This window comes from Cupressus sempervirens, chromosome 8 (assembly GCF_028749045.1).
Source record: "Cupressus sempervirens isolate cs-2001-9-10 chromosome 8, ASM2874904v1, whole genome shotgun sequence".
In the NCBI taxonomy this organism is placed as follows: domain Eukaryota; kingdom Viridiplantae; phylum Streptophyta; class Pinopsida; order Cupressales; family Cupressaceae; genus Cupressus; species Cupressus sempervirens.
This window is the reverse complement of record NC_143125.1, coordinates 156978499-156994972: the sequence shown is the minus strand read 5'-3', so window position 1 is coordinate 156994972 and position 16474 is coordinate 156978499. Positions and strand designations below refer to the sequence as shown.

The 16474-nt window shown below is 34.7% G+C and overlaps 1 protein-coding gene across 2 annotated transcripts in view; it reads right to left on the bottom strand.

Annotated features, from left to right (window-relative positions):
• The window catches only part of LOC149542030 (uncharacterized), a 192316-nt gene that overhangs the window by 163017 nt on the left and 12825 nt on the right, over positions 1-16474 (bottom strand). For both annotated transcript variants that reach the window (XM_089797070.1, XM_089797071.1), the window contains exon 3: positions 11523-11590. In XM_089797070.1, coding sequence (XP_089653196.1) covers positions 11523-11590 — 68 coding nt within the window. The remainder of the gene's footprint in view (positions 1-11522; positions 11591-16474) is intronic.

Sequence of the window (16474 nt, the reverse complement as noted above, 5' to 3'; positions counted from 1 at the left end):
CAAGCTGAGTCAAAGTCACGTTACTTTGGTTCTATGTAATATTGGGAGTCAAAATTCAAACCTATCATTTTGATCGTATGTGAATTATATCTTGTGAAGTAAAATATCTTCCATGTTTGGGATCATGTGAAAAAAAAAGTGTAAAGTTGAGCGGTTAAAAAAATGACTAAGCAGATATTTTACATTCAGGGGGAATAATAAATAATGTTTCGTTCCCACTTGAACCATCCTTAATGGGGAGATGATTCAAATATGGCAAAAAATTTAAGAAGGCATTTTCTGATTTAATGGACCTTCATTAGAGAAATTTATAATAAGGATGTTGATGTGCAGATTAGTATTTACCTAAGTTACCGTATTCGCTACTTAACAAGCAAATTTGAAATTCGAAATTCAATTTACAGTAAAACGATGTTGGTCCCAATTCAATCCAAATTCACCAAATGTCTACTAAATTCCCTATGGATTCTTCATTTCGTACCTTGGACGAATGTTACCGAATTTGGGAGTCAACAAAAGAGCCCAGATGGAATGACATTGAATTTGTACCATATCTGGGCATACGACAAAAAACGTTTGACTTTTTAATGGTTCGGAAAGGCGTTTGTCATTTTGTTATAATCGGCTTAATCTCATATTCACATCTAACCCTAAAACAATGCCCTCACACTTCTCATTACACCCATATTCGCACTTCTTATTACACTCGCAATCTTACTTCCACATTTGAGGACAGTTTTTTTTTTGCATTTGAGCTCGCGGTTGATGGTTGTTTTTTCATTTGTTTTTGCAAGCTGCAAAAGTCTAAGATGTGGTTTGATGTAGAAGACTCACCTTTCAGCTGTGTGTGTTTGTTCTGGAACCAAAACTTTGACTCCAAAGGCAGCGATTGCAGAGGCAACCTTTACACCTAGGTCCTGAGGCAACAATTATTCTTGAGGTTGAGGTAGCGGTTTGTAATTGATAGTTTCATAGTAGATAACAGAGGCAGCAATTTCTTCTCCAACTCTAGAGATAAAAAAAGAGGTAGGGAAAAATTGCATGCAACTTGTTTTCTATGCATCAAAGTTTGATAATAGATACCATTCTTAGATTCTAGTTTCTTTAAGTTTTAATCAATTTGAGATCAAACTAGTAATCGAGTTAGATTTAAATTGTTCTAACTTCTTACAAATTGTTCTTAGTTTTTTACTTTCCATTCTAAACTTACTGATATATGCTAAGTATCCATTACAGTTTGACAATTTGAGTACATAAATGAGTTTTTTTCATATTTAATTTTTTGTTTTATTTATTGTGTGATTTTTTTGTAGATTCTATCATGGCTACAAGTGCTTCTATTGCCAATAATCCCCACTTCAAAATCGACAAATGTTCCCCAATTTGGAAACATGTGCAAATGATTCGACCAATGTCGGGTGGAGGAGGTTATGTGCAGATTTGTGGTCATTGCAAGGAGAAATTTAGTAACTCTTACAGTAGAATAAAAGCACATTTGTGCTTTATTCCTCAAAAAGGCATCAAATTTTGCACCGAAAAGCCAAGAGTAAACGGAGTGCTACCTAAAACCTTTCTTTCAAATCACATCATAAACAAATATATTCAAGAATAAAAGCAATCAGAGGAAGCTGTTGGGAGGACAAATTCTTCACATCTATTGGAAAGTGGTAGGCCTCTAAAGAAAGGAAAAACATCATCTGTGTCTTCAACTACCACTCCTAGTGAACCACCTGCAAAGGGCCATCCATTCTTGCATCCTCCTCAACAACAGATTGTAAGTAAAAGAGTAGTTGGACCCTTGGAATCATCATTCCAAAATGAAGCTAGAGACATTGCTAATCAAGCCATAGCCAGATGCTTTTATGTAAATGGATTGTCATTTAATGTTGTTCGCTCACCATATTGGCAATACATGGTGAGGGCAATTAATGAGGCTCCAAACGGGTTCAAGGGTCCTGGGTATGTGAAGGTACGCACCACTTTATTGGATGATGAGGTGGCTTGTGTAGAGAATGCCATGTCGCCCATCAAGGATGCATGGGTCGAAATAGGTGTGACAATAGTATCAGATGGATGGAAAGATGCAACGAACCGTCCTTTGGTGAATGTTCTTGCAGTGTCTACAAGAGGTGCAATGTTTCTAAAAGTTGTGGATTGTGAAGGAGAGGTAAAGGATGGTCCTTTCATTACAAACATTCTCATCCAAGCTATCGAGCAAGTTGGCCCTCAAAATGTTGTTCAAGTAATAACCGACAATGCGAAGAATTTTAGGGCTATCAGCTTATTGGTTGAGGAGCGATATGAACTAATTTTTTGAACACCTTGTGCAGTGCACTCACTCAACCTAATGCTGCAAAAAATTGGCACTAAGGTTGAGTGGATAAAAAAAATGTATGAAGAGGCACAAGAGATCCAAATGTTTGTCACGAACCACCATATGACGCAAGTCATATTCAAACAATTCTCGAAATTGGGGCTCTTGAAGGTAAGTTGAATTGTTTAAAATTTAAACATGTTTTAGAAATCTCACCACTTTAGTAAATTTTCTATGTTTTAAATTTTTTAATCTATTACTGTTTGATTTTAAAATAGGTTGCTGAGAGCCACTTTGCCTCCAACACCATTGTTTTGAGGCCCCTTATCAAGGTTAAAGATGCATTGACTAGAATGGTAACTAGTGCTAATTGGAGGAAGCAATCTAATAGTGATAAAGCATCTGCCATAAGGGGATTGATACTAAATGAATCTTCATGGGATCGTGTTGAGTAGCTTCTGAAGATCACCAAACCTATATTGAGCATGATCCGATACACTGACATGGATAGGCCTTGCTTGGGTGAGGTATATGATGGCATTTTACTCCATTATTGAGGACATTAGAAATATCATAAATGAGAAAGAGCAAGATCCTAATGAAATGTTCTTCAAGGAGCTACAGTTAATCATGATGAGACATGGAACAAAATGACTACCCCTTTGCATCTACTCGCCTTTGCATTGAACCCCAAGTTCTATAGCCAATCAGTCCTCAAGTGGTGTACCACTAGAGTTGCCCCATACAGAGATCCTAAAGTTGCTCAAGGGTACAAGGCAGCCCTTCGAAGACTCTTTCCTAAGCACCTACGACCTGCAGTGAGATCTGAATTTATGAGTTTTGCAAGCACCAATGATTGTGGTCTTGACGCTCTTGAAGACAAGAATAATGTTGATGCTCATAAATGGTGGTACTTTCATGGACAAAAATACCAACACTTGTAGCCCATTGCCATTAAAATTTTATCACCGGTTAGTTTTTTAGTCTTAAGATTCTAATTACTAGTTTCTTGTTGGTAAATATTCAAAACTCTAATTTATGGTTTCTTGTTGGTAAATTTGCAAATCTTGATAGTTTGCTAGTTCATCATCATCTGAGAGGAATTGCAACACATACTCCTTCATCCACTCGATAAAACGCAACCGACTAAACTCCACAAAAGCAGATAACTTGGTGGTTGTGCATTCAAACTTGAGGCTCACAACTCACAAAGAGAATACGTACAAAAAGGGGGAGGCAAAACAATGGGATGTCAAACTAGAGGTCGCGGAGTTGGAAGTCCACTTTGATGCACTTGCGATTGAAGATGGTGATCTTGAGATACATAGTACTGATGGAGCTGATCCTGAGGCTATGGCTGAGACTACTGACACTAGTGACACTAATTGCACTTCTAATCAACAACTGCCTAATGATGATGAATTCTTTGATGATTTCTAATAATACATTGGTATTTGATCACATATGAGTCTATGACTGATTACTGATTACTGATGTTGACATTGTTGTTTTAAAGACTAAAGTTTTGAACTGAAACATTCATATAGTGGTATATTTTGACATTTTGTCATGCCATTCAAACAAATCATTAATATTTGTGGTGATTGAATTTGCTAAATTGCTTTAGATTAGCATAGTGTTGTATGAAATGGTATGTTGTAGCATATTTTTACATACATATATATATAATTTATTTTTTTAATTCTTGTATGGACGAACCCAAAATGAACCCGGACCCAACCCAAAAAAAATTTGATCAAATTTCAAACCCGCATCGAACCAAAATCCGAATCGGCAACTTAGGTATTTACTATTTTTTAGTATTATAATTACTTGCTTATTGTAGTCTCTATACATGCTAATAAGAATCATGTGCCTTAATGCACTCTTGTTCCATTCTTTGGTCTCTAGGGATGCTCTTGCAAGAAGAGAAGATAGGTGCATTAGGTATGCTGCCAAAGCATTAGTGCAAGACTCAATCTATGAGTTTTTGGAGGAAAAATATCTTCGATGATTGGGACTATGTGAGATGAGTATTCTTCTACATTAAGAGGGAGTATGACACTTCTTCAAGGCAATGCAAGAGCTTAGAAGATTGATACTCAGAGGGAGTCTAAAATTACATGTGTGTGACTGCATGATTTTGATAGGCCTACTCCTGTGTACATCATGAGGAAGTAACTACTTATCACCAAAACGTCAAAAGATTGATATCAGATTCAGAGGGAGTCCAACATGCATCCTTGGGCAAAGAGAGCCTCTAAGGGAGTAACTACGGGACCTAACTTCCCAGGATCATTGTTCAGAGGGAGAATTTTAAGGTGCAATCCCTTGTGAATGAATCTTCTCTCTGAGGGAGAAGTTCTAAATGAAATTCCTTGTAATGTATTCTTCTCTATGAGAGAGAAGTTGAGGTGAAAGCCCTTGTTCCACCCTACGACTTGGTTCGTGGTGGTTACTATTTTGCATATGTGGATTATGTCATGAAAGGTGACGATCTTTCATTGATATATATATATGGAGGGTTGCAATTGAAAGGTGATGATCTTATCAATAGCTTGACCTGTTATCATGACCGACTATATTAAGTTGTTGTTACAGAGTGCCGCTAGTCATGATAACAAACGTATCATGATTAGACTACATTAACTTGTCCCAGAGTGACAGAGATCATGAAACTTATCATGATAGAGTTCATGACATGTTGATTACTAGTTATCTGATTGACTTCATTAAGTTGTTGTCCCAGGGTGTCGGAAATCAGATAACTCATCCTACTAGGATATAACATATTCTTTTGGTAGAGGATCTTTTATGCCAGTGCACATACCAAAAGAATATAAAAATGGTGAATATAGTATGATTAATATTTCTTGTTGAATCATATTTCGGATTATATTGAAAGGTAACATATAAGTTGATGGATATATGTTAATATCCTTAAATATGTCATTCCAAAGAATATCATACTAAGATGATATATCTTCATATACTTAAAAGTATAATGTGTTCTATAACAATCCTCCTTAGCTAAGAGGGAGTGTTAAGTTTGTAGCTTCAATTGGATTGATTTGATCATGGGATACATTGTTGATAGTAAATCATCATTTAGACAAATATTTGTATATATGTGTGTGTGTGTGTGTGTGTGTGTGTGTGTGTGGTTATTTATATTATTGTTAATATATTATTATTATCTAATGATAATTAACCGTAGAGACATGTCTCCTTTCATATTTATAAGTCTTCAAATCTGCATTTGGAACACACCAATATAATGGCAGTGTTATTACATTTGCTGGAAAACAATCCTAGATACTTCAACAAGGATCACGTATTTGGAACTTTATGATAGAATGCAAAGATATCGTCACTGATTATTTAACTTAGGATAGGAAACAAAGATAGTGCCCTTTCTTGGGAAGATTCTTGGGTAGGATATGAACCAATGAATACATTGGGCTTAAATCGTAGAATCAAAGAAATTTTGACACAAGCATGGGGAGATAAACTAGGCAATTACATCGCAAAAAATGAAAGAGACCCATGTTAAGGGTGGTATTGGAGAACATTGGACAACACTCCTTTAACAGAGGAGGTTAAGCCAACTCTCTCTAAAGTTCTTCACACTAGACAACTGACACTACAAAATGGAAAGGATAATCTTGTTTGAGAAGGATACAACAAAATTGTTAAATCACAATAATCTCTTCAAAACTTAGATGTGCCTCTAAATTTATGTTGGAACAAGGCTTCTTAACCAAATTCATGTATGGCTAGTAGAATTATAATATTGTTCACATTGACAAATATATGTATAGGTATATATGGAGCAAGATATATCAACACAAATATATACATGTGTATATGTATATATGTGAATATAAAGAAAACCAAACACACACATAAAAACCTACATATATATATATATATATATATATATATATATATATATATATATATCCAACTCAGATATATACATATAAATGTATTTATAGTGTTTAATATCATTAATGAATTTAATGTTTATTAAAAAAACATGAATGCTTCTACAATGTTCATTTCTTATTTTAACTCCCTATTATGGATCCAACTATCCTTATAATAATATAAGGGAGTACTTTACACTCATAAACAAGGATATCAACTTTCATTGTCATGCTATTAATTAGACTTCTTTTAGTTTGCTAGAGCTTTTCACTCTAGGAACTTATCATCTCCAAGCTTATTAGGGTATGTCCCTTGATAATGAGATGTTCATCCTAATTACCCCATCAAATCCAAATCTGTGCAAAATCTTAATAATGTAGAGACTTTTAAAAGATCTTGAATTTGAAGAAAAATCCTTATTTGAATAACACATTTCACATGATTTTAAGCAGCTCAGCTCATAACTGTAATTAGTCATAATGATATGTAGTGGCTTTTTTTCTGAAGCCTGGCAATTTTACTGTTATAAATGAATCTTTTTTGTGCATTCCTTTCCACTCTACTGTTTGCAAAATTGATACGCCGATCAGGATGAAGGCAAGGAAACAATAAATGGCTTTCTGGAGAGAAATTAGCGAGCAGAGGCTGAAGAAGATCATGAATGATAAGCATTGTTTGATTGTCAGGGTTGTGATGAAGATTGTAGGTAAAAAGCTTTCTGCTTTGATAGATAGGCCCAAAACAAGCACTGAAGTAATTGCTTTGTTCGTAGCTACAATCCTCCATGTAGACAATGATAACGCAGTTGTTTATGATATTTGCGTGAGCTTGTTTAAGTGTTTTCTTTTAGCAGAGTTGGACGTTGTCCTGGATAATATTGATGAGAATCTTTGTATTCCTAGATGCAGTGACTATGGAGTTGTTAATCATCCAGCACTTGTTTCCCCAATTGTTATTATTAAAGATTACCCAGGGTTTGCAAGCCGCTTCCCAACTATCAAGCGTAATTGGTGGTTTCTGTTCAGCATAATACATGTAAAGGCCAAGATTGAATGTTAAGGATTAGACTGGCTATTATGGGTGCGCAAGGTTGACCACAGTGATGATGAATCAGATGCAAGTGTAATTGGTGGTTTCTGTTAAGCATAATGCATGTAAAGGCCAAGGCTGAATGTTAAGGTTTAGACTGGTTTTTAAAGGCGGACAAGGTTGACCACAGTGATAATGAATCGAATGCAGAATGGGTGGACCCTCTTCAGGTTGAATACGTTTTAGGAATACTACTTTCTATTTCATACTAAATTTGATAATGGGAAATTATTAATAGCAACAAAAATTGATGATGGAATAGTCTCTGATTTATAATGGTGAAGTTTGGAAGACCTAAGACACTTTAATATATACATATACACTCTATAGCACTTTTAATAGATATATAGTAATGCTCCTAAATGGATTAAATGTTACTCATTAAGGTAAGCATTTTCATTGGTTTTCTACTGTTGGTTGTTTATTAAGATATTTTCAACCCATGTTTCCTAGTTGTGTATGTTTTTTCTTCAAATTATTGAATGAGGTTTGTGAGAATGGAATTCTCTTAGCTGCGAAGGCAAGTCTGTTTGATACAGGTTTCTCTAGATTTGGCTGAGTACGGAAAGTCTGCTCTGTTTCGTTCTTTCCATATCTGGTCTTCGTGTTTAATTTTTTTCCTGTTACTTTTGATTGGCTCGGGACTATGCTTAATCTCCATTTTAAATTAAAGATACGTATATTTATAGTAAATGTGTGTTAACACGCACACACACACATTTATAGTTCCTGCTATTTTATGCTTTCTCAACTCACATTCTCTCCTAAATATTCACTCTGTCATGTTTTTAGAAACCGCAGTGAGCTAATCTCTATTTTTAACTATTCTATCTTTTATATTATAGACAGCTTTTATCACTACTCTTGTTAATTGTGGGTGCTTAATTTTATTCCTTTGGACTGGTACCCTTCATTAACATTTATCTAGAATTAAATAAAAATCTTTCTCAGTCATGGTTTGGCAATAGAATATAACAAAGGCATTTGTGAATATTTGCAATGATGGATGCTCAAAAATATAAGTCAGGCAATAAGTGTGTGACATTCAGGTGATGCTTTTTAAAATTTTTGTTATACACATATGGCAAAAGCAATAAAACACTAAAAATTAAACTCGTGATACAATTAGAAACCCTTCTCATATATACTCTGTTAAGGATAAACACAGAAGAGTCTGAAGGTTTGACATTGCAGATTACAGCAAGCTAACAAATTAATTTGATAATGAATTAATCTTGTCCTAAATTTAGAGGGAATTACTGTCACTCTATGCAGCATCATAATAAGCTGATTTAGGAATTATATAACTCTCAAAATTTGGCATAAGGAAGGCAATGCTGTTCTCTAAGAGATGATATTCGTAAGTAACAAATATGATAACCAGCTGGAGTCTATGAATTATAATCCTAATAGTTTAAAAGATAGACTAGGCAGACCTTATCCCACTTCCTGTAGTAGCCTCGATAATCTCTTACCTTAAATCCAACATATAAATTAAGGGATTATTAAGGCCATAATACCAAAGAGAAAGAGGGTCTCCTGATGGTGGTAAATTAATCTCTATCTTTAGATAAGCATGATTCCCTTGGTAAGTATCTTTAACAAAGTTTAATAGAAGATGGTGGAATAATTCTTTGATATGAAGTATGTTGATTTATGTTATATGTTATAGTAAAGATAAAAGCTCTGAAAACCCCCAGAGATGTTATTTTCTGCTGCATATATTATGTTTTAACCAGGTGAAGATCTTATGTTACTTAGACTTTCTCGTTTAAGATTGTTAACTCTATTTGGCAATTAGATGGCAAGTTATTTTTTAATCAATTTTGACATCTAAGTAAGTTAAAACGTTTCTAGTGGATTTATGAAGGACATTATAATTGTTGATATTAAGCATCTAACAAAGATTTTAGTCAAATATGTTGAGTTATTACAGGGCATGAAAAGATCAATTGGCAAGAGATAGACACAATTTCAAACTTCACATTGTAAAGGAGGAATGTCTTCTGAAACCCTCAGAAATAAGAGGGCTCTGTAAATATTAGTATTGAATCTTTGTGTCCCATTTATGCAAGTTTCAAATAATGTAAAGTGAAGGCATGCCTTCTTAAAGTTCCCCATTTAAGTCGGGGTCCATGTAATATCTAGTTAACAAGATGCAATCTCCCAAGCTGCACTGGGGTTTTTTTTTCTTACCTGTTATTTTTCCATCGGTGCCTGCACTTTGAATGGGGAAATAAATGGAAAAAAAAAATGTAAAAAATTAAAATTCAAAGTTTATAAAATATATAGAAAATGTCTTTTATCGAGTAAAAAGAAAATCTCTATGCTCTGATACCTGAAATGGTAATTAATTAATTACAAGGAGCAGAATATTCCTGAAATAGAGATTACAAACGATGTTTCTAAATCAGAAACAATCGAGAACCACAGCAAATAAAAGAAACTTACTGAATACAAACTAAATGACAATTATAGCTAAATTAAACAATATTACTTTAATATAAACACAAAGTTCTTTGGTCTATATAGAGCTGATGAGGAGGCCATCGCAAGCATTATTTCATGCATTAACAATGTTATACCAAATAATGAGATTAGGTACATGACTCTTAATGAAGTTGAGGTATTCAAAGGTGCACAAGGGAGGGCTCTTTTCTTCAACTCAAGCAATTCAAAGGAGGAAAAAAGTATGTAAATATTAACCCTTTAATTTTCATCTTGATAATAGAGAGTAGAAACTTGAAAGTTCAAAGTTGACAGGTTTTATATTTGTGATTAAATCTTCTTTTTTTTGTATGTTTCATTTGTAAATTTGTGGTGGGAGAAATACAGTGTTGGAAAAGAAAATCTCAAAAGGCTAGCTATTTTTGTTTTGCCCTAGCCTGTAGTGCTTTTGGCTGTCAATGCAATTGGAGCCTAATTGAGAGCATTCACATGAAGAAGAGAAATATGTCCACCCAAAAGCACCCCAGTTACCTTTTTTTTGTCTAAAACAACCTTTGACTTCAACCAAAAAGTGGAGGGCCCTTGTCTTGATGAAGATATTGCTGAACTGAAGAAAGAAGGCATACAGTTGGATGCATTAGTGAAAACAAAGACATTTTTGACAAAACAATTAGCCCACATGTTGATAACAACTTGCCTTCAAGTTCAAAGCCCAAAAAATTAAGTTACACTAAGGGGATGAGGAAGATGTAGATTGTATTTGGTTGATTTTTTGACATTTGTAGACAGCTATAGTGCTGTTAATAAATTATTTTTATAATTTAGTTGTAATAGAATGTACTAGATGACTTTGAACCTTATTCACATAAAAGATTATGCATTTGAGTATCACATAGCACATTAAGCTTGAATTATGAAACGTGTTATTACCAAAGTAGACTTTTGTGTTCTCCAGATGCATTAATTTCTGTTTTGTTTTGTTTCAATACATTTTTGACCGAGTCCAAGTCGAGTTTTTGGGCTCCCAAGTCTGAGTTTTAAGCATGTGGTATTTGCTTCCGCCTTCATTGCAAACTTTGATCTTCATCAATTCTAAATAATTTGACACTTTGAAAGTTCATACCCTCAAACAATTATTTATACTTACACTTTTTTTTGGCTGGCCATGTACTCCGAAGTCTGTGTTTTCAGACTATGGTATTTGCTCCCACATTCATTGCCAACTTTGGTCTTGATCAATTCTCACCACTTTGAGAGGTCCTACCCTCTTTCAATTATTTAAACTTATACTTTTTTTTGGCTGGCCACCTTAGGCTTGATCCTGGTTATCTATTTCTTTGTTTTCTTACTTTTATTGTCTATATTTTTATTTACATCTAGCGCCCTTTTAGCCTCAATACTTTGTTATAGTAGCACTCATACATTCTAGTACCTTTGAATATTCTTGGTCAACTTCTTACTATAAAGGCCAATTTTTTTAGCATGGGAACCTACAAGAATAATTTAGTACAAAATGATTAGATCAAATGTAATTAATTTGTACACAACATCTTATATGCATCACAATCAACCTTTGCAAATTCTATGTTGTTGAAACACACACATCCATGAAACCAACTAGCATGATAGAATATAGTGACAAAAGAAATAGAAAAATAAGGAAAAAAATAATCATATGCTTTCTGACAAGTTGTGTTAAAAGGCATACTTGCTAAAATGCTGACAAATGGAGAATATTTACCTCCACTAAATCAAGTTTCAGCTTCTTTGCACGGGTCAACGCTTCCTGCCTTGAGATAATCTCATTATCTAGAACAAAGCACAAGATTTAAAAATGAATAAATAGCAGTCTTCTCTTTCTGACAAATCAGGTAATAAAAATAGCTAATTAATACATCCCATAGCCAAAAATACATGTATTCCAAGGAAAAGAGGAGACCCATAAACAAAAGATAATATGAATAACCCCTACACAACTTATTAGGCAATGCTTCAATCTATTTCAAGCACTCCACAATATAACTCTTAATAATCATCCTAACAGCTATAAGACTTTATAACTTTGGTTTGCGGACATGATCTTCAATTAATCCATTCAGAAAGAACTAGAGAATACAACCAATGTTGCTTCCTGTAGTTACACAAATTGAGTAAAGAATCCTAGCTATACATGTTAAGCCATAATCACTTATGTTGCAATAGGAAATGGCTTAGATGCTATTTTTTCTTGCTTCAGTAGGAAGAACCCTTCATGCAACTCTGATGTTCAGCTCATGTTTATGCAGCTATCATTTTTCATTTTGGTGTAATATAAGATGCATTTCTTACATAGAAATGCAAATAAAGAATCCTTCATTTCAGTGAATGTCAACATTTTTAAGCATTTCCTCATCTGACAACCATATTTAAAAGATGCCATCTATGAATGATAGAATTTATCAAAAGATCCAGAAAAATAAAAGGGAATGCCAGTTGTAAATACCTAGCTTTCACATCAAAATTATCAAGATTTGGCAACCACAAAACAAATTCTCGTAGGCATTCGTCTGTTTTTCAATCATTGCCATATACTGGACTTCTTAAGCCACTTATCTCTTTATTTATGAACATCATATCTTGCAAATCTCCTATTATGACCTCTACCCAAACTGTATTCAAAAGTTGAAATATTTTGAGCTTGTCCTCTCAGTCGTCTAACTATGCTTAATATGCACATAATTACTAGACATGCTAAGTAACAAAACTCTTCCAAATAAATTTGCAAATATTTGTTGTACAACATGAGATTTGTCCAAGGAATTGCCTACTTTTATTATGAACCAATGCCTTCACCAATACTGGCCCTAAAGGATCCTTTATTTAGATGCCAAGTTTATCTCAAAATATTACCATGCATTCTCTATATTTCATAAAAGCAAGGAGTCAAAGTTCATAGCTATATATGTGAAGTACTAGAGTTTTTCATAGTAGAATTTATTTGGAGAAAAATGACTACCAAACATTGTGGCATAAATTTAATTATTTTAGATCTAATAAAACTCATTGAGTTTCTATATACATTAAGAATTATTAACAGATTTTCTGGATCTGACATATTGGTCAATTGTGTGCTCCCTTCTAACATGCTTTTTTCCTTGAAATATAAAAGGTAAGATCATGTCAACTATAGTTAAACTAAATCATCCTTTGACGGTGGTCACTTTGTGCAAGGTTTTTGTGTTAAATATGAACAACGTAGCTACTAAGTAGAATTACACAAGGAAACAAACAGACACTCAAATAAGGTGAAGAAAGTCTAGACAAACATAAAATTTAAAAAAAATGCATCCTATACTAAACTCCCTGTTACATACAATTTTCCCAACTGATTAGACAATGTGTGCTCATGAAACTCTGACAGCATAGCAACATATTCATGTAAATGTGACAAGTTGACATGGGAGATGAAAATAGAAGGATAAAATTGGAAAATGGAGATCAAAAGTGAAGATTGGTTGGATTCTTTCATGCAAGGGGATTGTGCCAAGTGGCACAATGAGAGTGCATGAAAGGATGGGGGTGGATTTTAGAGCCTTAGGGAGATTTCCCATCAAGGTAATTCTTGTCCTTGAACTCACAAGGGATAATTAGGAGAAAGAAGGGAGACACATGCCTCAAAGAACATGGGATCTTTTCCCAAAAATGAGAAGTTAAATGAGGCGAGGACAAGGTGGTTGGAGGAAAATTCGACTCTAACTAATAATTGTGTGTGTGAACTAATAATTGTGTGTGTGCACATTGATAATGAGGGATGAGATGAAGATTAGGAGGGGTTAATAGGAAAAATTAGAAGTAAAATGTGAGGGAAATTAAACAAATAGAAATTATTTATTTAGTTTTTTGAAAGGGATGAAGTAAGAATAGGTGTTGTTGGGTAAATATGAATTGTTAGTGATTGCTAGTTAGTCAAAGGGGTAGATAGTTGGGATGCTCTCAACGAGTGGCTTTACAACCCTTCAACCTTTATATAAGTTATGTAATTACATATGTGAGACAACATCACAATAATCTAGAAGTGGTTGTTGGCATTGTCAGAATTGTTGTAGAAATTGTAAACATGTGATGAATCAATAAAGAAGCTAGCGCGTTCCCTGAAGCATTGCATTATGTCTTTTGTCACATTTCTAGATATTCTCATATGCATTAACTAAGTTAAACATTTGAGGTTTTTGCCTATACAGATCTAGAGTGACAGAGAATAGCACATGGCGAAGGGAGAATAATGAGCCAACCAATAAGAAAGGATAGTAGCAGGAAAGAAGACATGTTCCAAGAGTTATTTGAAGGGGAGAGGTCATTGATGTCAAACTTCATATCTATATTACAAGCGTCAATTGAGACCCACGACCAGAGGGAAGTGGCACAAGAACAAGTTGTTGAGAGCGTAGAGTGGAATTCCCTTGGAGTGAGCCCTGCGGTTGTCCGGTAAATGAACCATCTCCCATGTCTCTCGGCACAAACAACTTTGGCCCTACGAAACTCAAGGGAAGAGATCAACACGGAGAATAGATGCCAAGGTTCGAGAAAAATAGATGAAAGGAGGTAGAGGAGCGTGATGAGAGTAGAAGAAGGCAAGGCATGTTGAACCCTTCAGAAAAGAATAATTAATGCCAAATCTTCTAAACAAAGACAAAAATCGTAAGGGGCAAATAGACGACTTTAAGGCCATCCAGAGGGCCTTAAGACTCGAAGAACAGGTCAAGTGTAGAAGAAGGCTAAGAAGACTTTCTGAAGGACAACGGGAAGAAGGATTAATCACCTAAGAGGAACCTTGAAGGAGCCACAATAAGCGAACCTGCTGAAGGTGAAGTGTACGTACAAGGCATGGAAGAAGGATATCATACAGAAATATATGGCGACGAGCTAATTCAATAAACTAGAAACCATTTAAGGAATCTAATCCCTACACTACATACAAAAGCAAGAGAAGCCTAAAGGGAAGTGGACGAGACTAGGGGCAGGGACGTAGAGGTATGCCGGACTTTCATTTTTCTCTCAAGGGTTATAGAGTGTATCCATATACATTTACACCATAGTTCCCAGACTCGCCATGACTCATCGAGTCTTGACGAGTTGCGAATTGAGTTGCACTTGCCAAGTCAAATTGATTCAAACTCGTATGAGTCAGACAGGTGACTATAATGTCCCCTTTTAGCTCACATCGTTTGACGTTTGGGTTAGCCTATCACTGGCCCCCGTAGGCTAAGCCAATTGGTTAGAGGGTCCTAGTTCGCAAAATTGGAGGCCAATTCCCTATTCAGTGGACAGGAGAGTTCAGGATTGCTCTTTGTTTGCCATACTCACTATTTATAGGATGTGTCTATTTCAGGAATGTCAGGATTCCTATTTTAGCAGAGGGCTTGAACAGATTGTGATAAAATGTGAGCTCTAAAACTTCTAACACCATTGATTGGAGTAGTTATTAAAGGACTTACTAAACATGGAAAGTCAATGTTAAGAAGTTGTTATATCTGATAGGGCACTTAGACTCATGGTCTACTTATTGGTTGACTCATTCCTCGATTGGCTTAGTGGGAATGACTATTAAGTGTATTGATATTATTTATCATTAATAAAGTCGTTTTATTAATCATAATGTCATTATAAAGTTATATTAGAAAGTTCTTTAAGGAGTGGGGCCAAGTGACTTTGTAAGTGCATTAAAGAATGATAATATTAAGGGAGCCACTTATTTAATGTTTTCCTAAGTCAACGTGAGTTCATGATAAAAACAATGGATTAAATGGTTAAAAACAAAAAGCAAGTGTTTTGACATTGAGTGTATAAAATGGCCTTTTCAAGAAAGCCAATGATTATGCATATGCTTTTGTCTTGGTTTTTGACATGAGTTCTTGGGAATTTGTCAAGGGTTTCAGCTTCAGCTCAGCTTGGCGAATTGTAAATTCTTCTAATTTTGAGCACTTTGAATTGGTGAAAGATACAATGAAATTGTGCATTCCGGATATGGCTTCATGCGGAAGTTATTATTGAGCATTGTTTCATAGTTAATGGCAGTTTTTCAGACCAGATTGAAGGATATATGCAGATTTCAATTGTCTAAGATGACAGAATTAAGGATTGCGGCCTTTTGAGTCTATAGTGGAGCATTTCCAAGCCTACCATTCAAGAAATTCTGATCATGTGGGAACTCCTAGCCAATGTGTGTGGTTTTCTTGGTGAAACACCAGCATTAACGTCACCATTCCATTTTACATTGGATGCCTGGCTTACATTGGTGTATGCAATCAGAAAATTGAAGAAGATTGGAATGATACGTTAGCTGCATTTCATTACCAGGTTCCATTATTGTTGTCAATTTCATCTCATATTGTCAATAAATGAACCTGTATTTCAGTCAAATTACATAGACAATAAAAATTGAAATATTTTCCATTGGTTTGAAAAGATAATCTATTGTTATACATTGTTATTTATTTTTCAAAAAACTCATAAAAGTATTTAAGCCCAACACATTGAAAATTGAAAACATTGCAAAAAGTTCATCTATGCTTAATTGCCAGAGAGATTAAGGTTTGAGCCAGCAGAGCTCATTACAGTGTCTCATCGAGTCGCGAATCAGCTTGTGACTTGCCAAGTCTGAGAAATGTGACTTGGTCAACGTCAATGAGATGTTTCCCAATAAAAACAAAATAA